Source organism: Mastacembelus armatus, chromosome 19 (assembly GCF_900324485.2).
Source record: "Mastacembelus armatus chromosome 19, fMasArm1.2, whole genome shotgun sequence".
In the NCBI taxonomy this organism is placed as follows: Eukaryota; Metazoa; Chordata; class Actinopteri; order Synbranchiformes; family Mastacembelidae; genus Mastacembelus; species Mastacembelus armatus.
Genome location: NC_046651.1, coordinates 16,960,159 through 16,987,612, shown reverse-complemented (window position 1 = coordinate 16,987,612; position 27,454 = coordinate 16,960,159). Strand labels below are relative to the sequence as shown.

The 27,454-nt window shown below is 42.6% G+C and overlaps 1 protein-coding gene across 1 annotated transcript; it reads right to left on the bottom strand.

Annotated features, from left to right (window-relative positions):
* Positions 1-21,692: 21,692 nt before the first annotated feature.
* sost (sclerostin) lies at positions 21,693-26,902 on the bottom strand. Its single transcript, XM_026314811.1, has 2 exons — positions 26,243-26,902; positions 21,693-23,608 (listed from the first exon to the last, which is right to left on the bottom strand). The coding sequence occupies exons 1-2, from the start codon at positions 26,490-26,492 to the stop codon at positions 23,199-23,201; spliced, it is 660 nt and encodes a 219-aa protein (XP_026170596.1). The 5' UTR covers positions 26,493-26,902; the 3' UTR covers positions 21,693-23,198.
* Between the last annotated feature and the right edge of the window lie 552 nt (positions 26,903-27,454).

Genomic DNA, 27,454 nt, shown 5'->3' with positions numbered 1-27,454 from the left:
CCACCCCACCCTTAAATAAATTTGGCTCCACTGTCGGCGACTGCCAAGAATGTAATTGATGGGGGCTGACCAGTAATACTTTGAACGCAAACACTTTGGGAGGATTGTGATGGTTCAACAGCATTATACTAGGAAGGGCCCGTGGGCTCTGGGCAGTTTACTGGCTCTCTGCTACAAGCATGAGAGGTGAATCAGGAGGCTGACATGTAATGCACACTGACAATAGGCCCTGGTTTTCATTTCGACCTGCATTTACTACATTTACATTAAGTCAGAACAACAGAGAAATAACCTGAAGCCCCTATACTGAACCAAAACACTTAACATCATATTCAGACACAAAGCGCTGTATATTGATGCATAGATATTAGTGTTCACCAGGAACAGACAGTACAGCTTCAACTCAGCATGAATTAATTAACCCAAAGGAATAAACTTTCAACAACAACCCTGCATGTACATACAAATAGCCAGTGATAGGACCACTCCATATATTTAGGTTATATATTCACATAATCTGCTGTAAAATCTGTTCACCTGTACATGTGAAAACATGCTGTGTGGGTCAGCACAGAGAACTACACACAGAAAACTAAATTAACACATCACACATAATTAGATTTGATCATATAATCTCTTAAGCTAACATTTTATTTCAACAAAGACAACCTGTGAATGTCTTTGTAGATCTGTGTGCCAAGGAAAAGTATGGGAGTGTCTTTCAATGTATCATCTATTTTATATCATATCAAACCTGAGACTTCTCACGTTTGAGAACCTAGAACCACTATATTTATGCTTAAATTGTTTAAAGGATTAATCGATACTTGATAATTAATTCAAATATAATATTAAAAACAGATATTTTGTTAGCCAAAAAAGAAACCAGGCACTGCATAATCATAATGTAAGTAGGGAACCAGATGGAAAAAAAAAAAAAAAAAGCCAAAAAAATGATGTAATGGGCACAAGACGGGTCGACTCTAAAAAGTAGGGAGAGTAGGATGTATATAAGGGTCTGTAGCACCTGTCTGTGTGCACATGTATTTTGAAAACAATCGTCTGACTGACAGAAGTGAAGCATAATCAGTGAGGATCTCACGGTCTCCCAAGACCCCAAATCTGAAAACAAGCAATTGAAGAATTTCTGCTACACTCTCTTCTATCAGATAAGACAAACACAATCGCAGTCTTTTTTTTTTTTTTTTAAACCCCTCCTCATCTGAAAATAGAGATTCTCCTCCATGCCCCTGAGTGCTGATAGACTCAATATGCCCTTATTTAGAGACCAGGGAATGATCAGCGTGTGAGACTGGCTGACGGAGAAAAGAAGGACGGTAAGTGGTGGGGCAGAGGTATGAGGGAGGATTAAACACAGAAAGTTTATTGGTTTGGTGTTGAACCCAGTGTTTTCCCTGGTCATGAGACTGTCCCGAGGGATGTTGGTGCTGCACAACCAAGAGATGGAGGCCTGCGATAAGGCCGCCAAGACTCCACCCGGTCCCGCTATCTCCATCTGTAACAACCACACAGGGGGTACAGCGGAGCACATACTCTTCCCTCCCCTCCATACCACACCAGCTGCATTCCTCTAATGCCCACGGGACGGGTTTATTCATTTCTCTCACATGGCTGCGTATGTTTTGCACATGTACCCTGCAGAGCTCAGTACACAGAGACACCTTGACACTTGCAGACACAATCACACTCTGATCTTAGATTTGATAGATGTATGAGGCCCTCAGCAAGTGTACAACATGTGTGCCATATGAAGCTGTGGCCCCAGTGCAAGATGACTCGATCACTTTTCGAGTACGTACCGACTATGGTATAGTTGCTGTCCATTGAGAAGAGGCAGTGATGAGGTTAGGGTGCTCTGTGGACGGCCATCGTGTATTTCCCCACATCTGACTTGCATTTGTTTATGTTCATTTATCAAAGCATTTGATGGGGCCCGATTTATTTGCATGAGCATTTTTGTTTGTCCCCAAAGAGTTTCTGAACTGAAAGTGTAGAGTTCATCAAAAAACATTTTAGCCAAGAAACATTTATATGAGATGTCCACAGAGGCTGGTAGAAAACATTAAACTGGCTTGACAGCAACATTCATCTAAAAAGGACTCAAACTTTTTTATTGACAGTTTTTAAGTGTTTAAATTATGACATTTCTTATCTGTTGAATACTGTTCAACATTGCAGTAACGACTTACAGATGAACAGGATCAGCAAACTTCTTCAGACACTGACTGTAAATTCTGTGTTACACTAACAATGCTACAGACACAGTATCATCCAGAGAGCCTAATGAGAAGGTGTTTACTGATCTGAAGAAACAAGCTTTCACTATAAGTCAAGGAGAAACCACTGGAGCTCACAGAAAAGGAACTATGCATACCTGAACGATGTTCCAATAAAAAAAGTTCAAGCCTGTCTGCCCTGACAGATTAGTTCTGGGATCATTAAACCTTATACTCACATAGGAGGAAGATGTCAGTTGTTGGAATCATGATATATTTTTCTTTTTTCTCCTTTGCGCTGTGTGTTTGGTGCTGTTTGGGGAAATGTGAGTTATATGTGTCGTAAATAGCACTGCCATTGACAGATTTTTTAAATAAATCACCCGTCCTTTAAGTGTATACAATTTTAAATTCAGCAGACACAGACTAACATCAGTGTTTATTTGGAGTCACTTTACCGAAACAACCTGAACAGGTACCACAGGTTCATATAGATGATGACACAGGTGCCCGTAGCAGGTACCGCACAGAGCAGTGGATCTGCTGAAGGGGAAGGATGATGCTGGTGAGGAGAAGTCTTCCATGGAAAAGCCACAGAGTCATGAACATCCTCTGTTACATGTCTGCTGCAGTGATTAGATTAGGGCTGTACCTGCTCTCCTTGCATCCACCAGATGAAAGTGGTTAGGACAGCCCAATTAGAAAATTATGCTTGATGTTTCTAATCAAGCACTCGGCTAGAACAAAGACAAAGAGACTCACCCTGTCCCATGGGGCTAGAAAGCACGGATGTAGCTGCAGCTATGTGTGTGTGTGTGTGTGTGTGTGTGTGTGTTTATATGCATGTAAAATTTGGATGAGTCCCAGTCCCTTACCAAAATAATAAAGAGCATTAGTTCAATCACTGCTCTTGTGCTGATACACAGCATTACTCCCCAGTGCCTCCCTAGTTTTCCCAACAATAATTACAGTTCTGAAGATAAACATGGTCTTTATTAACAAACTGCAAATTCTACTTGAAATATGTCTGAATATCATGATCACGTTTGTTGTTTAGTCGTCCATAAGGACCTCTCTGCAGGTTTACATTAGTAAATTGCCCTAATTAAATAGAAAGTATTATGGTAACCACAACCCTTTTGCATAAATTGCTCTGCTTTGAGTTGCATTCCTTTTATAGACTGAATTCAACCATTGTGTGCTACGGTTTTCTTTTGACCCGAGTTCAAGCGAGAGAAAGGAGCGATTTAAAAAAAACCCACAAAACCCAACTGTTGTTTTAACCATTTAAGAGACTCCGACCACAAGCCAGTGTGCTGTAACAGTATCCACTTTATGTGCCTGTAAAGCCACTTTTTCACACCACTGCACTGCCTGTTTGTAAGAAGACTGGAAACAGAAAAGCTTTAGAAGTATTTCTATCAATAGATGCAGAGTTTAATTACACATGCTGTCTCCACTTAGCTTTCTGGGGGTTTTGTCAATGATGGCTACTTTCTATTGCGATGTGATCCGTTTAGATTGTTTTAAAGATGGCAAATGCAGATTACAGCTAAAAGCAATGGGCCATCAAGCTGGAAGTGTTTTCTTACGTTATGCTTTGGGTTAATATGGAATCATGAGCATTACATGAATATTTCCTCAGTACACAGAAACTAGCATGTGATTTTAATGCTTATGCTTTTGACTGCACAATCGTCAAAAGTGTTTTGCTCCGAGGCAGTTGGCCTGTAACATTATCACAATGTAAATGTTTTTCAGGGGTCATGTTATTCTAACCACATTGGGAAACCTTGAATAAATTGACTACAGTGCACAGTGTTGGAACAAGCTGAGCAGATAGAGCGGTGAGGTTGTTCGTGGGTCACATTATGAACATGAGGGGGTCACTGTTAATATCCTCTGTGGGGGAGATCACATCGGTCCAGAGGGGGGAAGCTTGGCCAAGAGCCATGAGAAGTCAGTTTGTCATTGTTTCACTTCTCCAAAGAAAAGAGCAAAAACACTCAGTCAACTGTTCTCGCTGCATTTAGGACAGCTCGGCTGTCACGGGGGAAACATCGGACCAGTTCAGTCTGTACAACTTTTCTTCTTTCCTCCTCCTGACTGTTTTTTCATCTTCTATCATCCTGCTCTTCTCATCCCCATCAGCTGTGTGCCAAGAGGGCAAAGTGCTGTTCTAATGAAACTGTTCAACTTGACTTTGGAAGCACATTAAAGGAAGGGGTGGACAACTGTTAACGCAGCTTCTGCCAAGATGAACAAGATCCGCCAAAGTAAGTAGGCTGCCCACTCGGAGGCTGAATTCAGACACATTCACTTCAGCAGACACACAGACCATGTCCTCTCTGCACACACACAGCATTTATCATCTCCTCTCTCATTTAAAGAGTTTGTTAGTGATGTGGATCTACATCAGATGTGCAACTCTCATTGTTCCAGATGTGTTTTTGTCAGCTGGATGAATTATCAGGAAATTCAGTTCTAACATTTGTGTCCTCATTTAGGATGAGGATTTTAGAACTTTTCATCAGATTAAATGTTTCATCTGTCCAGTGACACGTGATGTACAGCCTCAGCTGTACATCACTAAGACAACAATGGTACACAGTGGCAAGGTAAGACTACGTTAGCATCTAGCAGTACAGCCTCAGAGAACAGTGCTGTAGATCCTGTTCATTTGTCTTTCAGTTGAAGTGTTCTCATGCATGTGGCCAGGCTACAACAACACATCTACATTTGAGGGTCAGCTAAATGACCCAGGACCTGTGTTTTCTCCACAAAGAGCTGAGGAGGCCCAGTGAATGAAGTCTGACTCATGAGCCTCGAAGGCCAGTCGACTTCTCCCCGGTGCCTTGTATAAGCACCATGAGCACTGGGGTGACTGTGATGATGTTATGGGATTATTTTTTATAGAACTGCAGCATGAGGACACTTTGCCGCTGTTGCCATGAATTATTCAAAGCCCATCTGCGTTGTTGGAGAACGCAGTGTTTTTTTGGGAGCTCGGTGAAAGAGGGAGCCGCTCTTTTCAAGGAGAAGGAGATTAAACGCTTGTTGCCTTTTTTATATGAGGCGTCACCTCAGATGTACGTTCGCCTGCCAGTGCCTCATCCTCAGTGAGCTGTTTAAATTCACCACAGAGCTGCCTGCTCCCACACTAGACAGACAGACAGCCTCCCCTCCGCCGCCACCACCACCACCATTGCCATCACCACCACTACCACGCACACTCATGTACCAGTGTGCAATGTGCCACACACACTCCTCCTTCTCTGCATGAAAAGCCACTTTGCCAGGTTTACCTCCCTGCCAGATCTCTCTGAGCATTTAGAAGCCTGAGTGTGTTGACTGGGGAGGTTGAAGACCACCAGGAAAGTAGATGACGAAAACCACAAAAGAGGCACAAAACTTGCCAGATTTTCTGGCTTGTCAGCTCAGTGCCAAAATACTAAAAAACCCATAGTGAGAGCACACCCTCATACAGGTATTTCAATGCCTCAGTTGAGACTGAAGTCATTTGCTTCCCTGTTTTCCAAAACAAAGTTTGAAGGCTCTCTGAGACATCAACGTCATGCTTCAACTCAACATCTTTTTGCGATCTGGGACAAGCTGTGGACAAGGTGAAATTGCTTGTCCAAAAAAATAAGCACAATAAAAAAAAGCCCTCGTTCTCTTTGCATCATTAAACTGAAATATGTCTTGGGAAACATAAGTGCTTTTGCTACCACAGAGCAGCATGTCTGCCATGCCTGGCACGGAGCTTAAAGTGTGCATCACCATTTTCCAGCACATCAATAGTGAAAGTGGCCTGACTGGGTGAGAATTAAAGTCAAAGTCACAACCGATATTCAGTCTGCATTAAGTAAAAAAAGAAAAGATCAGAGATATGTTAGAACTCCTAAGTCCTGTCTCCCCACTCAGTCAACTTCCCACAAGAAATGCTCAGAAAATATAAGGTTACCTCCAACTAAATCTCCATGAGATGGAACAAATTTGCTCCCATATGTATTCACTCACTGGCATTAAGTGCTCTTATGTCTATTTGGTAGTGACATCGATTTCTGGCCAATAAGTCCAAATAATTCCAAATATTAGATTTGTGGTGGTGGAGCTTGATAAAGTAAACACTGTGGTGACGGTCCAATCCTGTAACATGAGCGGACCAAGGACTACAGTAGTGACCAACTAAGAAAAGCTGTTATATTAATATAAAATCTATTTTATTACATCTGTTTCTGAAAAATACTGTGCAGCACGTCAACACTATTCACAGACACAGACCTGACATTAGGCCTTTATATGTAACTCACATCTACAAACACAAGCATCTCAAAGATTTGACCATCCTAATTCGACATGGACTGAAAAAGCCAAATGACACAAAACAGGCCCCTTTTTAAACAAACCAGAAGACCAGGAGAACCAGAATAAATGCACCTTTGACAAGATGGACCCCAGAAAACCTCTTCATTAAAATGTGTCAAATCAATGATTATGAAGCGACTTGCTCTCAAATGTTTTATCTACAGTTTCTCCACAATCTCTAGAACAATGAAGATGTTTGAACAGGCCCAGATTTACCCAGAACATGTCCCAGGAACTCACTATGAAGCTGACAAATAAACTACTACATTTCTGTTTTTGCACAAAAAGTGAAGTTTGGGAAAACAAACAATAAACAAAGGAGAAGAATCAGCACTTTGATAAAACAGCCCACATACATTGTTCTTATTGTAGGAATACATGAAAAACTACATTATCCATTACCTGCATGTACTTTAAAACCTAAAGAAATGTTTCCATTAAAACACCAACAAAACCAGTAACTGTTTTACTGTGTGGCACTGGAGTCATACATTCCAATGAACAGGTCAGGTCAGCATGTCAGGTCAGGTCAGGTCCTAAAGTGTTAAAGTTAAAAGTGTAACTTACAGCTGTTTTCAGTCCTTTCCCGGTCTCCAATGGCCTCCGGTCTGAACCGGTCTGAACCGGTCTGAAGGTAACGGTCCAACACCGGTGTTCATGTCTCTTCATCAGAGGACACAGCGTTTTCCCGGTGACTGTGACGGTGAATGTGCGTCGGTCTCAAGCTCACGCTCGTCCAGAGTTTGGCGCACACACACAAACACACAAACACACACAACCTCCTGCCAAAACAAACCAAACCCGACACTTGAAGATGCATTTGAATCGTTTTTTTTTCTTTACAAACAACAGTCGGACATTAAACTACTTACCGATCGACTTCCGGGTCTCCCCACCGTCCTGGTCTCACTTCCTCACCTGAGCAGGTAGATCACCCCCCACGCTGACCAATCACACAGGGACATAAAGGTACGAGCGGATATCAGCTGCGTCACCAGCCAAAACCTTTGTCTCTATTGTTCATTGTCAGGACCAAAGAAATAATTAGAGTCGTTCATTCATACAAAACAACAGCCAAGACAGTTTCCATAGACACAGACAGGCCCTGATAACTTATCATAAAGCTGTATAATCTATATAAAATATAAAATAATACCACACTTTGTCCTGGCAGTACTTTTATTGATAACAGTTCTTCCTCCTCCTCCTCCTCCTCTTCCTGCTCTAATCCAGTTTGTGTTTCCTGTGCAAAAGCTTGGCTGATTTACTGAGTGTCAGACAAGTCATGATCTCTGGACTTTATAGACAGCCAGTGGCAGTAAAACACACTCCCCATGTGCAACCCACCTCCCCCACTAATGAAGCCCATAAACCAGACTGTGTGACAAGCAGCAAGCACAGCTGAGAGAGCAGGCCGTTTTAATCGGGCCTCTGGAGGGTGGCCCACACCTACGGGGACAGGACCCCAGGATCCTCGGACATACATCAGGCACGACAGGGAGGCCCGAGGCCCCGTGCATGATCTGAACAGGGACTGTCCCTGAGGTCCTCGAATGCACAGGTGCACGATGGAGTCACAGGGAAAGAGGTCAAAGTCAGGCTTCAGTGCGACCGACTGTGCAGGATTGAAAATGGTTCTGACTCGTATTTTTTTCTTCTGAGTCAGATTGTGGAAGTGAAAAGAGTTATGTCATCCCCTGTTGTGATCACAGAGCAGAAGTGCTGTTAACATGGCCTGGGAGGATGTTTTTGGTTCTTTGTGTCTGTTTATTTTCTAGTGATCAGCAGAGCTTTCCTTGAAGTAAATTTCTAACTGTCTAGAGGTCAGCTGTCACGTATTAGCACCCTCAGTAAATTTGTCTCCTCAGTTGGTATTTTATTACTGAGTTTTATCATTTTCTGTTTTTACGACTCCTGTGTTTAATTGCTGTGATACTAAATAAACTTTACTGCCAAGGCATGGTAAGATATCACACTAGACCAGAACCAGCTATTGTCCATGTTTATCTAAACGTTTAATATCTTCTGACCTCTACTCCACAGATACCGCCTCAGGTTTTTGTTTTTTTTTTTGTTTATTTTATGCTAAAACATCTTATAAACTGGACTCAAAATTTGGGACAGGCTAGTCTTGCTATTATGAGAAGATTAATCAATTTCACATGGTGCAAGAAATCATTTAGACTAAAAAAAAGCTGAGAGCTCCATCGGAAAATAAAGCCACAGATGCTGAACCAATCCCAGACAAAGCCTGCCAACCGAGGGTTTAGCACAATAATTCCCTGGCTGTTTTTTCCCCTGATCTTGCAAGGAAAATAAAATCTCTCTTTGGCTGCAGATTAAGAATAAATGAAGGGGGGGGTCAACCTTACTAATGCCTTTTCATCATAATTTATTCTCCATCTGCCTGCTCAATCAGCACCTCAGAGACGCCCAGATCTGTTTGTCCACAGAACAGTTACTCCTAATGGATAATGCAGCACCTTTACAGTCTTACCTGGCCCATCCTGACTTCATCCTGCTTTGCTCCTTGACAGGCTCTGTAGATACAAGAGGAGTCAGATGGCACTATATTTCTTAGGGCTCAGACACATGTGTGATAGTGCTTCCAAAAGTAAGAGATTACAGTAACTTGCAGGACCTTTTTCTTTCTCCCTTTGGTGGTCTAAGGTTTCGGCTGATGGTCCATTTAGACAGCGGTCTGTTGGCATTCACAAGAAGACGCATGTTGTTAATGGTCCAAACATCAGTGCAGCATTTTGCTTCCCCCCTCACTTGGAACATAAAGACAAATGTTTGCTGTATATGTCAGATATAACTGGCTAAAGAATCATATGTGTTATTTTCAACTCGTTGTATTATTCGGTAAAACGATATGTAATGTAAAAATGTGTAATTACAGCTAAAATTTGTTAAATTGTGCTAATTCCATCCTTTGGGTTTTTTGTGATTTAGCAGAAATATGCCCTTGGGCAATGAAATCTCTCAGAAAATATTTGGATTGCAGCTGGTTTGAGAGCAAAACATCCTCCCAACAGAGTGAAGTAAAATATTTATGAAACACAGACCAGGTTGGAGAATAATTTAGGAGTTGTATTTCCCAGTCAAAGCAGATGCCCATTATTTGACTGACTGATTGGCCTAAAATAATAAGTTTAAATAAATAAAAATCTAAACTGAATTGTTCCCAAGTGTTTACACGACCACAGCATGCTGTACAGACTGTATAGTGCTTTAAGGGATGTGTGTTTTGGGTTAGCGGGCTATATAACAAATATTTGACTTGAGAAGTTATAAATTATTGTCTGAGGTGTTCTCAGATCGTGAGCGGCTGCTGCCGCTGCCTCTATTATTTCATTTTAAACAGCAGCAAGAAGAAGGGAGGGGAGTTTATGATGGCTCAGCTTTATAAGCTGACACTGTGCAGAACAATACAGGAGCCGCTCGGACTGCACCTGAAGTGTTTACCTTTTCACCTGCAGAGAACAAACACCTTAATGAAGAGCTTCAAAGTTTCATTCCAACATTTATGAGTCGGCAAAACTTCTTAATTGCACAATATTGTCATTGTTTAAGCCACAACCCAGTTTATTATAATTTAGTGATGCTTTTTATTCTTTAGACTCAATGTGTTGTTTATTACATTACATTTTTGTATTGGACTTACCCTGGGGACTTAATGTTCCTGAGGGCCAAACTCAGGACTTGTGGATTCAGTTTTGTTGTCCAGTACAGTTTCACAATTGCCTCCAGGTGCTGTTTTCAGACGTGACTGGAAATGTGTTTACAGCACAAGTACTGCGAGTAATGTTATAAGATATTTTTAACTTCTCCACAGAACTCACTAATCAGGATAGCTGACATTAAAAAAATGAGCATACCCTAGCTACAGCTGCACATATTCAGCTGTAGTGTTTCATGCATTCGTGGAAAAGCTGCGATTTTGAGTTAACAGTCAGTGAGTCTTTACAGTGAGTCTCAGTGGGACATTTGCCTTTTCCTCTGCCGAGTGTTTGGTCTGTTTTCTAACAAACTCGGTTTTACAACCTGAGCCCAGTTGGCCTCTACAGACACATGCCATGCCAGTGACTTTATAAAAGCTGAGTGTGTGCAAGAGTATGTCTGGTGTTTTCAAAGCCATGACATGCACCGATTGTTTGTCAAGGTTTTTATTTTAATTGCAGCCCTGCTGTATTTCACCAAGTGAAAAAGAAATTATTTGTTTTTTGGTTGCAATGTAGAGTATGCCATCCATCAAACACCAATCAAGACTTGGAAGATGAGATGACAAATGCATCATTGGCCAAGCGAGTACAAGAAGAAGAAAAGCAAATGAAGGAAGAATTGCTGTTTTGCCTTTTGTGTCCGATCTCATCACAGTCACGGGTCCTGATCTTCCTCTGACATTTACATTCTCGCTATTTCTAAAAACTATGTTAAAACCGGGCGGCACGGTGGAGTGGTGGTAAGAATGGTCTCAATCTTCTCATCTGACTCTGGGCAACAAAGCAAATCTGTACATTTGTCAAACAAGTCCTTTAATTAGCTTGAAAATAAACCCAGGTTTATTTACTGAGCCTGTTTCACTGGTGTTTTATCAGTGTGTTATTGATTTTGTACCATCATCAGCTTAAAACCAAGTATGCCCATTTCTTTGATCTCGTACCCCTTCACTCACACACATGCTGCTCCTCTCTGTAGTTGTTGTCAGATGTGATATCTGATACTGCACAGCCCGACTCACAAGATCTCCTGCTCACTAATGACTGAACATGGCGTCAGCCACTAAGCTCCTCCATGGCTCTGGAACGTCTGTACCGAGTGACGTGATGGAGCTCAGCTTAGAGAGGATGTGAAGAGCCGTTTAAGGGCTGAGTGGCCGGGATAGGAGGCACCTGCACAGAGTCAGAAGACCGCCCCCGATCGAGACTTATGGGTGCTGTCACGGTCCAGGGCTGTGTCCTTGCTGTCACGATGGATGTATGATGGAGCCCAGAGAGACGCTTTTTAATCATGGTCTCCATCCCACAGACAGACACACTCCCTCACAGAGCAGTGAGGGCAATGAAAAGCTGAAAACAGAAAAGAAAATAACATTTAAAAATCAGATTGTGAATACAAACATATAATTTATAACTGAGATGGATGGATGGATGGATGGATGGATGGATGGATGGATGGATGGATGGATGGATGGATGGATGGATGATAGATAGATAGATAGATAGATAGATAGATAGATAGATAGATAGATAGATAGATAGATAGATAGATAGATAGATAGATAGATAGATAGATAGTACCGTTGCTTTGTTGCTTGATGCTGAAGCGTAAAATCACCATAATATAAAAAGTCACAAAGTTCATAGGCACAGCAGTGGGTTGAAGAAAACCCATTTAACGAAGCCTCCTCATCAATCAAGCATCTGCTTCTGCCCAGTAGTGTGGTCAGAAGGAATCCCTGGCATGTGGAGTGTGGTTTTAAGGAGTGCTGGAAGCAGCCACCTCTTCAGTCTTACTCAACAACACAATGCTGTCCACTCCCTGAGCGACTCAACTTGACTCTTTGGGATGTCTGTGTGAAACCCATGGAGACACTGAGAGACCATGGCATTCTCCTTTAATTAATCAGGGTGAGGTGAGATCAAACGCTCCCACATCGGTGGGTGGGTGGGTGGGTGGGGGATACCGGAGCTGGGGAATTTTATCGGTTGTTGGGAGAAAATGTTTGTTTCCTTTTGCTTGCGATTATGGTTTTGTTTAGATTTTTAAAAAAGTGATAGTTGATGATCACCAAACACTCACATATCTGGGTCATGCCCTGTCTTTGTAAATGGAGGGCTTTATTAGTCCAGATGCATGCATTTAAAAAGCTTGGGAATCTGCAGCGCAGTCTGTCAGTTTCAACACCTGCGTTCATAAAAACCACTTTGTTTCACTCCCACGGTGACTTAAGGGCATGTTAGACGCTATCAGATCCCCTTAGAGTCCAACTGCAGGTTTCACCAAGCCTGCTCACATCCACAAAAGTCATCTGTGTTTATTGAAGGACCGCCGTCGTCATGGATTCTGAGGACTCTGACATGACTTCACAATTACTGTCAAGATGAAACGGTGAAAAGGTCCAAAGCGGTTGAACAGAACTGCTGATTACGTAACGCTTCAGCAAGGATATTTCTTTTTTACTTAAAGAAATAAATATTTGACTTGTAGTAAAGCAGTTTCACATGGATATTAGCTGTTAAAAGGTGCCAATTTGCATTCATGGTATTATAAAAAGCCAATTCAAACAGCCATCAGAGTTGATTCCAGATAATTCTGAACACCTGCCTCATTCATATCAGCTGTACTGTAATTCTCCTGAACAGCTTTATTGCAATGCTCAGCAGTAATAATGATCACTTAGATATTAACATTTTGTGACAAAACAGAATTTGCTCTATGTTAGCAATTATTTCTGCATTTTTACTGACTTTTCACTGTATTTCACACCGTCCATTAACACCGTAGTGACTCAGCGTGAAGGTACGTGCCTCCATTTCTCCTATATCAGCAGAACTATGTGCTCAAGTAGTGCACTAAAACCTTAAATGAAAAACCTGTTGACACGTCCACGGGGACGAGCGGAGCGCTTGTGGGACTGCAGTTCTCTCTTCGGCTCAGCTGGCCCAAGAGCTAACGGGCTGCCATGAGGTGTTTAATGCCTGTGTGAAGTTCCCACAGGGAGATGGCTGCTGGGAACATGGATGATTCTGGCCCTCTGGCTCCCTCCTGCTCTACAAACACAGCTCGAGCCCAGTGATGGATGAAACAGGCTGGAGCCTACCTTATTTATGGGTGCAGAAAGCGCTCTCCCTGTCTGTCCGCACACGGTGCAGTGAATGCCATTACATGGTAGAAGAAAGGAGGAAAAAAAAAAAAAGACATCTGACATTGAAATGAACTACATGCATGTAACAGCTCTTCTAGAGATGGAAAGTGATTGCAGTTTGTAATATGGCCATTCCAGAGGTGGAAGCGAGGCAGACCACGAGAACCACCAGTCTGCTGTTCCAATCACATTCATCAACATTCAGGGGCTGCGAATCCAGGGAGCCCTGGAAGAGCTGTTGACCTGCAGTGGTACTGAGTGTGTATTTAGTTGATAGGAAAGGCTCCGTAGTATAGCAGCTGAACATTACACACATATGTGGTTGTCGAACATCTAATTCTAATCACGTGGACATTTACAGCATGTGCTGATGTAACAGGCTGCACTTGAAAGACCTGGTCACTTCAGAAAGTGGCACAAAAATTCATCCTTTTGTTTATTCCAGAAACTCTGACATACTGAAATAGAGTTTCTGTTGTGCTTGTTAGCCAGATGTTAGAAAGCTGTCAGCTCTAACACACCCAGTAAGACGTGTTAGTGTCCTCAGTTTTTAACTCTTTCTTTTAAGTTGTCATAAAGATGGTCCAAAAATTCAGGCAGATTTATTTTTGCTCCCTCAAACAAATCCACTGATAATGAGAGTCTGATTTAAATGAATTGATTTTGATGTTTTAAATGCCTGTGTGCAGGGCCGTTATGAGAAAGGCTTTCTACAAGGTTCTGGATGTGCAGATTTGCTCCGCTTCAGCCAAAGGAGCATTAGTGAGGTCAGCCACGGATGCTGTGTGATAAGGCCTGGCTCGCAGTCCATCCCAGAGGTGTGAGCAGGACCGAGGTCAGGGCTCTGAACTGTTTGCTGTACCATTAGGATTTCTGTCAGTAGAGTAACAAAACACAGCCCCAGTCTACTCAGGGGTGTCAACACACTTTTAGCCATATATTGTATGGGTGGTGCGCAGTGACCTGAGCTCTTTCTGACCTGTAGTCTGGTCACAGAGTCTGAGGTCTGGGCTGTTCCCTGCAACAAGGTTTTACAAGACGATTCACATTTTTGGGACGTTAAAGGACTAATGTGCACAAGCGTCTCTCTCACTTTCCCACACAACAACAGATTTTGTTTTTAAAAGTGTGGGGGTATAACATTACACAACATTTAAATTAATCAGAAAAGTATGATTGGAATTGTAAATTGCACTTGTGTGTTTTTTCTTTTAGTCGCATGTCAACACTTTGATAAGTGTTTTATCACCGTCCAGACTGAGATTGAGTCAGACTTAGACACAGAACACATCATTCATAGAGATTGGAGGGAAACACATTCTGTTCGTTCTGTTCTGGATGATTAACAGCGATCAGGTTGAATTTATGGTATATTTTTGAAAGTTCTTTTTTTCTTGCCACATCGCTACAGAAATATGATTGATCATATAATAAAAATCTCATCCCCACTGACATAGCCATTTTTCAAGAAGGTGTTTGGCCATGCTGTCTGCCAGTCGTATTTCATTTGACGTTGTGCAGCGCTGGATCGAAAAAGCTTAATTGTAAGCAAAATAATGCAGAGACATGCAGGTTTTCTTCCAAAGTCAATGATATGCTGTGCGTTTCCCTTTAAAGTGCTGTTTTTTGATATTTGGTGATTGAGACACCATGCACAGTAGCCTGAGCTGGTTTTGCAATGCATTTAATTATCTATATTCTTCTAGGTCGCTTGTCTGCAAACGGGTCCAGAGGCATCTGCTGCGTGAATCAGCTCTCTGCCTCTTCCTAACTGTAGTCCTCCTCAGAGGAGGAAGAAAACACACTGGTTGCCCCGTGTTCCTTCCTGCTGGGTCAGACGTGCTGACTAAGGGAGTAATATCAGTACACTGTGATGGTGACGCAAACAAACCAAGGCCTCTCCAAGCAACACTGAAATTCAGGCATGAACAAAACCAGCAAGAACACAGAAGCAGAGGAAAAGATTGTCGCCCTCAGTATTTTGTTAATGCGATGGCAGCTCATCATTTCAGATGTGTTAAAAGCTGTGAGTAATACATCATCACGCACGAAGAACAGAAACATCCCAGACAGATGTAGACTGTGAGTCATAAAAAGAGACTCTTTCTCATAGAAGCATTCAATGAACAATTAACTTTAGCTGCCATAACTGTAATAATCCCACCCACGCCCCAGTGTCGGGCTGCTCTGCTCTCACACCACACACTTCCCTTAAGTGACCTTTGCTATGAGAACAGTGAATACAGTATTTGATAGTCATGCCCAGCTATCAATTATGCTGCTGTTTGTCAGGCAGAGTCAGGGCCAGAAGTTACAGTTTTTTTGAGAAAAACATTACGTTTCTAAGGAAAATATGACTTTATAGTGGCGTAGGTGTTGACAGAGCCTCCCAGAATCATCAGTTTCACTTAAACGACATGCCGGGACTTTGTTTTTCACCACGAAGAAACTACATACTTTCAGGGACCTTCTTTTGCAACCTGGGTCAAGACTGGGATTATGCGTACAGTTCCACAGGCTCTTTGACATCTGATAAGGGCTGGAGAGCAGAATTGATCTGATCTTAAACTCTCCTAAGCTGGGGAGATTGTGCAGATATCTTCCTTAGTCTCTCCTGGGTCGTGCACCCATGGCCAAACGGATAGGAAGTAATTTCCACTGCACTTGGAGCTGATTGCATTGAGCAGTTCCAAGGAGGTCAGAATAAAGTAAAACCAAAAAAAAAGAAAAAAGATTTAATTAGCAACTGGCCACAAAAATAAAACAGTTTCCATGTGGGGGAAAATCTGAATGTACTGTGTTTCTATCTGTGTATGTATTAGAGAAATGTTATTATGTTCAGGCTGAAGGATGCAGGGTTGTAACACACTGTTTGGGATCTAAAATAACTCTCTCAGTTGAGGAACTGTGACACAAACATACAAACAAACACAAAGGCACCGTCCTGTCTGTGGACGTAGCCATAAAGCCTTAAGGGAAAAAACTCCAGTTTGTTGTTCTGGGAAGGAGAATACACCACTGTTTACTTCTCAATTCTGCACAGTCTATTTTTCAATGCCAGCGAGCTGAGCATGGTGTCTGTGGTTTTTCAACATAGGCTGCGCAAGATATCCTCGTCAAGGGCGGCTAGAGTCACAGGCACAGCGTGCTGAGTGGTGATATAATGCCACAGAAATCGAATGAGCTGTTGTTGTTATCAGCTAGCTCCTGTTCAGAGCTCCATCATGATCACAGTCAGCAATAATACTCACAAATTTATAAGTAAAGGTCAGGTACAGAGAGGGAGGGGCCACTAATCACAGTCTGGTGGGCAACACCAAAACATTAAAACAAGCAGCAGGCAGGAAATGATATTATTTGATTCATTTGTTGTATTTATTTCTGTAGAGATGCTAAGGGAGTTTTTATTTACAGCCTGATGAAGGCCCTGTCATAAATCTGCTCCTCAGGGACTGTGTAATCAACACTGTGCCATGTCGACCACCCACACCAATACTTTCCTCCTGTTTAAAAATCACCCACTGCAGATATTATCGACTCTGTGCCCTCTGACAGGACAAAGGCAAACTTAAACAACGCCTCTGCTTATTTTCAGAAATGTCTCACCTTATTGAAAACATATTTTAGTTTAGCTGCTTTGAGTGACCAGCTGGCTTCATGTGCACGTTTGCATGTGGTTTTTACTGTATATGCATGGTTGTGCGTGAGCGCATGTTGTGGGCAACAGGTTAGGCCTGTGTGCCAGCATGCACAACTTGCAGCGAACATTAAGAAGACAACTCTTCCTGTTACTCGATAAATGGAGCCTGTTTGTTCAAACGCCATCTGGAGATGACATGCTTGCTGATAGAAACTCCTGGACGCCAAAGAATGAAACTGACATAATTTAGACGTGATGAGAAGCAGCAGTTTTGGAGCTTTGAAGGCATTTTGAGCTCCACCCTGGGAGGGAGTGCTGGGCTGCACTTGTCAAGAGCTGGGTCACTGTCTCTGGAAAATGACCAGCTGACAGTGAGGAGTGAAGTGAGTCTGCTCATTTCATATGAATTTAAGCAAATCAAAGAAATGTGTGAATAAATCAAACAGCAAAATGGAGATTTGTTATAACTGCTGAGCCATGAAGACACAGCATCAAATGTTTGTTTTTTTAACCATCTTACTGCACCAGCGTTACTTACCTATCAAGCTGGAAGTATTTATATTAAAGCTTGATATAATCAAAGGGCTGCCAGTGCTGCCTGTGTCTAATAAAAGTCTAATAAAAGACAAACCCAGAGTCTGGGATCTGACCAGCATGAAATGACCAAAGTCACCGAGTGACTAGACGGGAACGTTCAGCTGCATTTCATAGCAAGCTTAGAGAATTTTCTGCTGTTTGGGGATAAAAGTTAGGTGGAAATTGAACATTGCTCTGTGTCCGCTGGATGTATCAGTATTACTTTAATCAGCTTATGTCGATAAGCAGAAAGTCCAATACAGTACTGATTTGTATTTAACACATAAATCTATCAATCAAAAATAGTTTTATTTATTGATGATCAAACAATCATCATGTCACATCCAGGTTCATTGTCTCAGCTTTTCTGAAATACTGAAGCATGTTCCTCTAGTTTACTTTCCATGTTCTAGGACCAAATACTGTGAACAAAGCTAAACAATCAGCAAAGTAAGAAAAACTACAACTACCATAGGAGTACATGAGGCTCTTCATCAAATCTGGTAACTTAATATTGTGAGGATGAGAAATCTGTGCTGCATGAACTTATTTGTGCTTTTTAAATAAAGACTTGCACTTTCTCTGTTTATGACATAACAGTTTACAACATGCCAAATGTATACAGACAGCTTTAATTAGTTCTGTGTGTGGAGGAATTAGTCTTGCTTATGTCTGCTTTCCCTGAGTCCTTACGTCCTCTGACCTCTTGTTAATTACTGAATGACAGCTTGTGTAAACTCTCGATGCTACACGTGTTAGACTGACCTTCACTCGGCCCTCGGGGACACACAAAACAACACTCAAACACAACAGAGTGTTTACCACCTGGCAACGAATGGTCTGAAGAAAATCTGCGGTACCATAAACACTGCTGCACCATAAATATCTGCAAACAAATGTGTATAGATCAGAGCAGAAATTTCAGGGCACTGAATTAATATTTTCACTGCAAGATGCAAAGCTCATAAGGTGATGATTAAGCAAGGAAATGCATTCTGCCTCCACGCCCTTGGGGCTTGCTGTGGTTGTTTAGAATTGTTTGTTAACAGCCCTGTTTCCTATCCTCTGCACCTCCTGTTGTCCTGAGCACATATGTTTGGCTCGCCTCTCCATCGGCCTCAGCCTGGCCTCGGCTGAGAGACTGAGGCTTACATGGCTCAGTGGAAGCTTCGGACCTGTACGGTGCTGCTGTCCAACTCTGCAAAAGTGTCACCTACTTCCAGAAGACTTTCCTGATGCAGAGATAGTCTGTTTCATCTTAGACACTCTTGTCAAATAACAATTTGACTCACTTGCTCAGATGCTGTCAGGACACTGATGTTAACACAGGAGGACACCTCTGTTCTCGCCTCCGTCCTGACCCGGCTTCTCCCTTCTCTGCTGAGGATTTCTCTCTCAGATTGCCGGAAACACTGTTCATCTTCCAAAACCTGCATCATTGAAGGGACACAAAATTAGTTTCCACATTTCCCATTCCTTTAGGCAGCCAGACATCTCTTCTGGTTTCCATTTGTTTTAAGCTATTAGTGCTCATGACCCGATAAGGGAGTGGTTGGTGAAGCACAAACATCCGTCTCTGAATACATCCGTCATTGTCCATATGTGTTTGAATGGAGCAACAGTATCCGCTGCTGGAGTTTGACTCAGAGGCCTCGAGGTGAAACTGCTGGGCTGTAGAAGCTTTTTGACTATGTCATTCCTTGCTGAAGGCCTGAATGTTATGTGCTCTTGTACTCAGTAAATCTATTCCATCTCAATAAACGTCTTGGACAGCCCGCAACATTGTTAAGCAATTGAACTGTGCAGGCAGCTGACCAGAAACATAACACATTAAAGACTTTTATAGGGCTTAGTTTTTGGCATATGTGCTTCACATGCTATGAATGTCACCTCAAGTCAGTTTCCAGTGGTACTTCTGCAGTCAACAGAAGACACTTGCTTGTTTTTGTAAAACGGATACCATTGGCAAAAACATGCAGCAGTCAAGCATGTCTTTATTTGCAGATGATGCACAATCTATTTAATTTGACTGTCTCTTCTGCGTTTTGGCAGAACATCAGTTAGGCCTGTGTTGACAGCGGCTAAGCCGTTCAAGTGGCTGCCTTCTAGACAACTTTCTGGCTGTGTGCTGAACAAAAAGCTTGAACCGCACAAAGTCGAAGGAGATATTTTACCATTGCATTATGTGAGCACACAGGAGGAAACAGAACCTAAACATATATTTGGAAGCATGTATCTCAACATTTACTCCACAGAGAGTTAAACTGAAGACACGATGAGATGGAGACGAGTTGCACTGACAGCAGGATAGGGCTTTGATTATCTTTCAGTAAGTGGCATTTGAAAGATAAGCTGCTCAGGGTTTGCAGAGGGAAGTGACTGCTGAACGCCTGTTCAACCAGATGAACAGAGCTTTAATCTTCTCCTGTAGGACAATCCTATCATTTCTTCCCCCACATTTGGACAGAAGAGGCCAGTTATTATTTATTGTGGTCAGTATGTCAGTTCTATAAATATTCTTTATATAGGCCATGAGTCAAACAGGGACTGTCTGTGAACTCTGTGTTGCGTGAACCGAACTCAATCCTGTTTCTTACACTTAGAGTAGGGACTTTAGGGACTCCTGCACCTGGGGTTCAAAAAGTTAATTGATGGCACTTAAGTCTGGGCCTGAACAACGTGTTGTAGACCTGCTAGATTTGGGAACTGATCCGTTTTCCCTGTCTGTAAGGGTCACTTGCAGGTTGCAGTGTATGCACACAGTAACGTGGGGCAGATGCTTCATCGGTGACAGTATATTTATACTGCGTACTGCTCTTAAGAATATGTTCTTGATTTTCTTGGGAAACCTATTCCATGCTAGCTGCCTGAGTAAAAGCGTGACATGTCTGGAAAATGGGACCTGAAAACGACATAATGACTGCACATTATGGATGATGTAGTGAAATTCAATATATACTGTTCTGCACTGGCACGACTAAACACAGGCTCTCAGTCACAGTTGCCACAGCGATTTTCCGTTTTGTATTTACACTAAAGTTATTTGGCCCTTTAAAGCTGCTTTTGTCCCAGTAATTAAAAATCACACTTGCAGATTCAACGTGAACATAAACGCTTCATTTAGTTAGGTATAGTGTCTTTGTGTAGCTCCCATTTAACTGCAGGTCCAAAGTCTCAGTGAGCACTGGTAGCACTTTTGGCAAGTGAGCTCCAGATATGACAAGCATCCACAAATAAAGCAAAGTGGGATGAGTTTTGAACTCTCAAACTCACAGTGCATCAAGCTTGAGGCCTTGAGGGAGGAGAGGCGGAGAGGAATTAGGTTGAGTGATGGCTATGGCTCGCATCCACTGTCATAAACAAAGAGATGTTGGTGTTGTGGCTGTGCAGAGATCTCAAGAGTCAAGTTTCCTCGTTTTTTTTTTTTTTTGCAAAGCTCTGCAGACAAACAGTGGAAAACCTACATTTTTGGCTTCCTAATTGTCTCGGTTTCTTTGAGCGACAATCACACATCCAAAACTTTTAAAAATGCAATATTTAGCATTTATGAACAGTATGTAAGCATCAATAAATGGTTAACATACTGTAATGTAGCTGTAGACAGATCGCCATTCATTATGTGTTCGTACACCAGCCTCCACCTATACATTAATAAGCCTTTATAGGTATTCACCACTGCATTATCGACTTTTAGAAACATTTAATAAATGTTTAGAGATGTTTAGAAATGCCACATTTAGGAGTTTACGAATACGAATGACAACAAATAGGCCAGTTCTTTCAAATATATCTGCCTTTACTTTATTCATGTACTGTACAGAATTTCATTTCCAAAGACTCTATAATACTATAAGACAATAATGGCTATCATTTACTACAAAAGTTGCATAAATAATTTAAATGTGGAAATAAAAAATAAATATGCAGTTCATTCTTTGTAAGAGTCCTTCTTTGTGCCTGCAGAAAACAGCCCTCCCTCCCTCCCTCCCTCCCTCCACGCTTCTCTTTTACCCCCCAGCAGGCGGGGGCACCGCTGCAGAAGACCACACAGGTATATGTACAATCACGTTATGCATCGCAGCTCTCAGTTTACATGACCAACCCCTTCCAGTTGCTATTTCAAACATAGAAGTTGGAAAGAGAAGCAAACATTGTCAGTGGAGTTTAGATAACCAAAATCAGGAAGTAATACAAGCGGAAAAATGCCGACAATATGTGGAAACATTGTGAATATTCTTCATGAAGTCAAGTCCAATGTGAGGCTTTGCTGAGGAAGGAGGTTGTGTTGTCTGATGCGTTGGGTATCAGCACTTCCTCTTCCTGTCAGGTTTCTGCAGTCAGTACAATGATAAAAACTGAATTATTGTTTTCACTGTTATTTTTACTCCTGTGTTTCCTGTCGGAGCTATTTACAGAATGGGAGCTGAGGGGACTGGCGGTATCTTGCAGGCTAACACAACAAATGGATTTTGGCTGTGGATGGTTGGTCGCTGCTCTCTTTGGCCCGTTACAAAAGAATTCTGGTGTGGGTGTGTTGGACAGCGCTCTGCCCCTAGGTAACGACACAACCACGCACAGTTTTCTGATGCCTCCTACACACATGTGCACTTTCTGTATGTGTTTCCAGCAAACAGGAACTGGCCTGGAGGAAATGGCTTTTTATGACTCAAATCCTAACAGAGGAATGGGCTCATTTAGTAATTAAGAGGAGTCGGAGGAATGCCCTCTGCCCCTTTGGTGTCAGTGCTGACAAAACTGCTGCGTTCTCTCCTAGCTTTCTGTATCTAGCCATGGGAAAGCTGTGACTGTGACCGACAGGCCTGGCTGGGGCTGCTGCAGTTGGAAAGTGCTGTAGGTCTGTCCTGATGAGTGAAGCCTTTAGTGGGCTGCCAGAGGGCTGTGTGGACGGCCGTACAGGATAGGGCCCCTCCGAACCTGTCAACATCCCACCGTCAGAGCCCTCAGAGCTGCCACCATCTCCTCTACACACACAGCCAGTAGAAGATGGATTACAACCACTTTGGAGCTGAGATACACCTTTTCAGTCTTAAACAGAGCTGTAGTGCAGTGTAGCTCTGCATCCGCTGGATGTTTGTACAGATGGGCTTGAATCCTTGGGGAGGAACTTTCATTATGCTTAAGTGAAATCTGTAGGAGTGGATGCCAGAAATGAGCCCAGGGAGGTTTTGCACTGTTGGGGTGATCAGATACTTGCATGGTATTATCCAACATGGTGCTGCATCTCCTGACCAGTCACAGTCGTGGCAAGCCCTGGCACTGACTCATTTCATCATGCAAATAAGCAAAGTTCACAAATATGCTGACAAGTGGCTGAAACATAACGACAGGTGACTTAAAATCAGCCCAGCAATTAGCTTATAAATCGCTCTTTGTAATTTCTCTAGCACCTCCTCCCTATGTGAAGGAGATGAGTTGGTCGGTGTGTTGTGTAACGTGTGCGTGTGTATGAATGTGCTTTGGTCTCTGTCCTGAAGGCTGAGCAGCATCAGTACGAGTTGCCCGTCAGTGGTGTGTTGTTGTTCTTCCGATCTTGAGACGTACGACTGTGCTTCTTGTTGCGTTGTGTCTTCGGGACCTCCTTGGCCACTGATTGGTTGTGGTGGGGCCTGAAGCGTTTGCATTTGCAGGAGGTGACCACGCGGATTTTGTAAGTCCGAGTGTTGCCGTTGGGACACTGCAGCTGGACCCTCCGTGTCCGGGAGTGAGCTGGGATGCAGCGGTAGTCCGTGGCGCTGCTCCTCCACCACTTGCCGCGGCTGATGGAGTTTGGCATGAGGTGTGCAGGCATGCATTGGCCCGAACACACCAGCTCCCTGACAGGTTTGGCACTGCGGCAGGATCCGTCGGTGATGTAACGGGTGGAACGCAGCTCCCTACAGCTCAGCTCTGAGGCACCTGGGTTGGAGAGCAGAATATCACAGTTACACTCATGGCTTCAGCCCAAAACAAACACTTTGAAGTTCTGCACACTGGAATGGACATTGTGCAGGTTAACTGCTTCAGTGCTGCAGCTGTGTCTTATTGCAGTGTGTGACGGTTTCTCCGATTCACCTACTGTCTTACTCTTGTAACAAAAAGCCAATTAAAAACAGACAAAGGCATTTTATTTTCATTCTGATACAAACATGCAGCTAAAAAAGAAGAACTTAGAAATTTAACAATTACAGCAGTTTGTGTATTTAAACAAATGAGATCAGATCAGTGTTTCTGCAGTTGATTCATGGTCTGATCATTAACTGATGATGAGATTTGACAAAGAATTCCAGCTGGCAGTAATCAGCTGATAGCAAATCCAGACCAGCCATTAAACAGCTCAATCAAACCTAATGGAGGTTTGGGCTGGAGGAAAAAGCTGGCATACAGTGTTGGCCCTCAGGAAATGTGTGTGGTGAAGGAAGAGTAAATAGCTGTCTGGTTATTTTAAGGCCGTGCTGCAACTGTACAATTCTGAACAAACTGGACATCTGCCAGACTGACTTGAGACAACACACTCAGCCTGTAATCCTATATTCAGCCACAGCTTTTTAACAGCCACATGCATGAGTTATTGTCCTGTGTTTTTTTTTTTTTTTTTTTTTTTTTTTTTTTTTACAAGCAGTGTGTAAAAAAGGGGCAAAGGAACCGTGGGTTAAGAAACGATACACTCAGAGAGGGATCTGTTTTCATCTGTGGCATTCTTTGCATAAAGGGCTGAACAAAGGATTTATGTGGAGGTGCTTTTGTTTTTTTTCCCTCCCCATGAGAACCTGATCTAGTGTTATTCTGTAGCCCAAAAAGTCAGGTTGCCTTGCTCACTGTTTTAGTCCCATCTCAGTCTGTCTTATCCTTCTTGATTTCCTCTGTGGTGTCAGCCTGAAAATAACATTACTAATGAGGGTGGCCTGGAAAAACAGGGATTACACTACGGACTACTGTAAAGATGTGTGAACTGTTCTTCTCCCCCGGTGGTGAGAGACGGGTCTTGGGAGAGGTTTGGAGAGAGGCCAGGCAGTGGTCAAAGTCTCGGCTGTGACCCCACAGGGACCATGAGAAGCCGTCCCAGGACAAAAACAGAGAAAGGGATAAAATAAATAAATAAATAAATAATCCAAGAGATTTCTGCCTTGGTGTGTGAAACCCAATACGTAGTGTCGCTTATTTTTAAGCCAACGACGAAACATTTTCCATCTCTTTTTAAAAGCTGCTTAATAATAAAACGAATACAAATACAAACGAATACAAAACACAATCTATTCGTTGCTTGGTATTTGTTTTCATCATCCTGAGGTGTTAATAGGCAAATATCAGCCACACTAACAGATCTTGACGTGCTAACGCTCCCTGAGCTGTTGTTCTTCTAATGTAATCAATCATCTTCTTGCTCTGATTCTCCAATCTGAGTGGCAACGATTCAATGAAGCCAAATCTGTGAGAATATTGCACCACCCATCTTAAATCCATGAGAGCATGCGTGAGATTATTCTACAGCACAGCTCAATCAGAACACGTAACCTTTACTGACCACAGGTGGGAATCATTCTCAAAGGCAGTGTTGCATTTAAAAAGCAATTTCCAAAACCCCCAAAAGACATCCCTCAATGAACAAACTGTGGGGTTTTTCTATCTGGGAGACATGTTGTTGCAATCAAATTGTTCTGGTGTAAGTAGAGCCTGACTAATAGTATAAGGAGAGAAGGAAATAACCTGGAAGATAATGTGAAAAAAGCCCTGATGTGTCTCTGAATGCTCCACTTCAGTTTGTGTAGAGGACAAAACCACAAGAATGTGTGTGTGTGTGTGTGTCACCCTGATCACCCTCATCTTTGGCAATGAATTAAGCAAGAAAACAGCCTTCCCACACAACATTGCTGCTCTTCATCAGAGATTGAGTGTAAAAATAAAGTGCGATATTAAAAAGCAGGTTGTTCTGTGTGTTTTAGTCAGATAATTCCACATATCCTGAGTCCAAATATCCTGAGCCGAGTTTTAAATGTCAAAAGAGACAAAACAATTTTCTAATTAACACATTAGGAAAAACAAATGTCTTAAAATGACGAGGCGTTCAAGGGTCTTTGGGCATTTGTGGACTTAGCGGCACAGTCTGAACGCACGACCACTACAACCACAATTCCCTCTAACAACCTTACCTACAATGTGAAAGTACATACGGGCCTGTTAAAATTAGTAAATATAAATATCATGTGTTTACACGATTTTAAATGGCAGTTTTGCGTCATTATTCTTAAAAATGTGATTTATTTTGTAGCTTTTTTTTTTTTTAACATCCTGCGCACTCGTGGTCGCTTGTTATGTGACTTCACGTGAATCTAAACGCTTTTATTTCTAATTACACAGCTCTGGTGCTGGTTCGCTCACTACTACGCATTAAGATCAAAATAAACGCTGAGCCTTTAACAATTTAAAACACTGCACGGAATTAATGAGGCATCAGGATGTTTTTTTTTCTTTCCAAACACCTCAAACACACCACTGGTCTCCCCCCCTCTCACTTTCGGAAAGATCTAAGATTTCATTGAAAGGCATACTTACTGTAGGAGACTGTGTTTGTTGCTCTTCCACCGTTTTTCGCCCTGTTATCCATAGTGTTGCTGTGGCTGTTGCTGCTGCCGTTGGACGCCTGTTGTGTTGCCTCCTGGGGTGTCCGAGTGTTTTCTGCGTATTCCGGTAAAATCTCCGTGGCATCATTTTTTAGTACCTTCCATCCCTTCACAGCGGTGCAGCATCCCTGGAGCAGCAGGAGCGCCGAGCTGGAGACGAGGAGGGCCAGAGACACCTGCATGCTGGTCGGTCGAGATAAACCAAAGCGCACCAAGCAGATAAAAGACGCGCAGAGAAGAGATGCCCGCTTGGACAAGTTGGTCAAGTCCACTCTCAGCGCAAGAGGCGCACACGGTATTTAAGCCTACGCAAGTTTTCGTCAATCCTGACAATTAAGCGCTCACACAGAGTGGGAGGGGTTGAACCTGGGCTAACAATTCATTGAGAAGCATGGAGGGGAGAGGGGTGGATGTGTGCGCACGGAGGTGGGAGGGGAGGAAAACAAAATAGGTGAAAGGAGAGGAGAGCAGAGCAGGGCTGACACAGAAAGTGAGAGGAGGCTGAAAAGGTGAGAGGAGAAGAAACTAGCACATCTCATTGTGCTGCTGCTGTTGGGATTAACTGCACACACGCATCCTCTCCAAAGCATTTGGGCTTTTTTTTTTTTTTTTTTTTTTTTTAGGTGGTTTATTTTGGATGCGGTCTCAAGGCGAGACAGAGAAATTAAGTTGTTCCCCTGGTGCAACATATTTTCACCCTGTGGCTGCACCCAAAACTAGCTTTAATATCTCCCATTAATTAATGACCTATTATTACACAGACATTCAGACTAAATGGGCTGGGAAGTTTTAACTATAACATCAGGTCTTTAATTCCTTCCCCCCGTTGTGCTGTGATTTAAATGTAATGTTTTACATGGGAGTCCAGTATTTTACATCCTCGTATCTGGTTTAAATAAAATAATATGGACTGTGGACTGAAATACACTCTCCTCCAAGTTCTTGGCATCTCTCATATCCCAGTGATTTGATGAGTGCTGACAGATGGAGGCTCTTTCATTCAAACACTGCCCTCTTGAGGGAGAATGAACAAGTCCTGTGATAGGATTAGGGTTCATTAGCATCAAACTGGTCTTTTCTGATGTCTGCTCTTGCGGTGGACCCGGGCACGCAGAGGAAAGACAGAAGAGAAGCTCGAAAGATT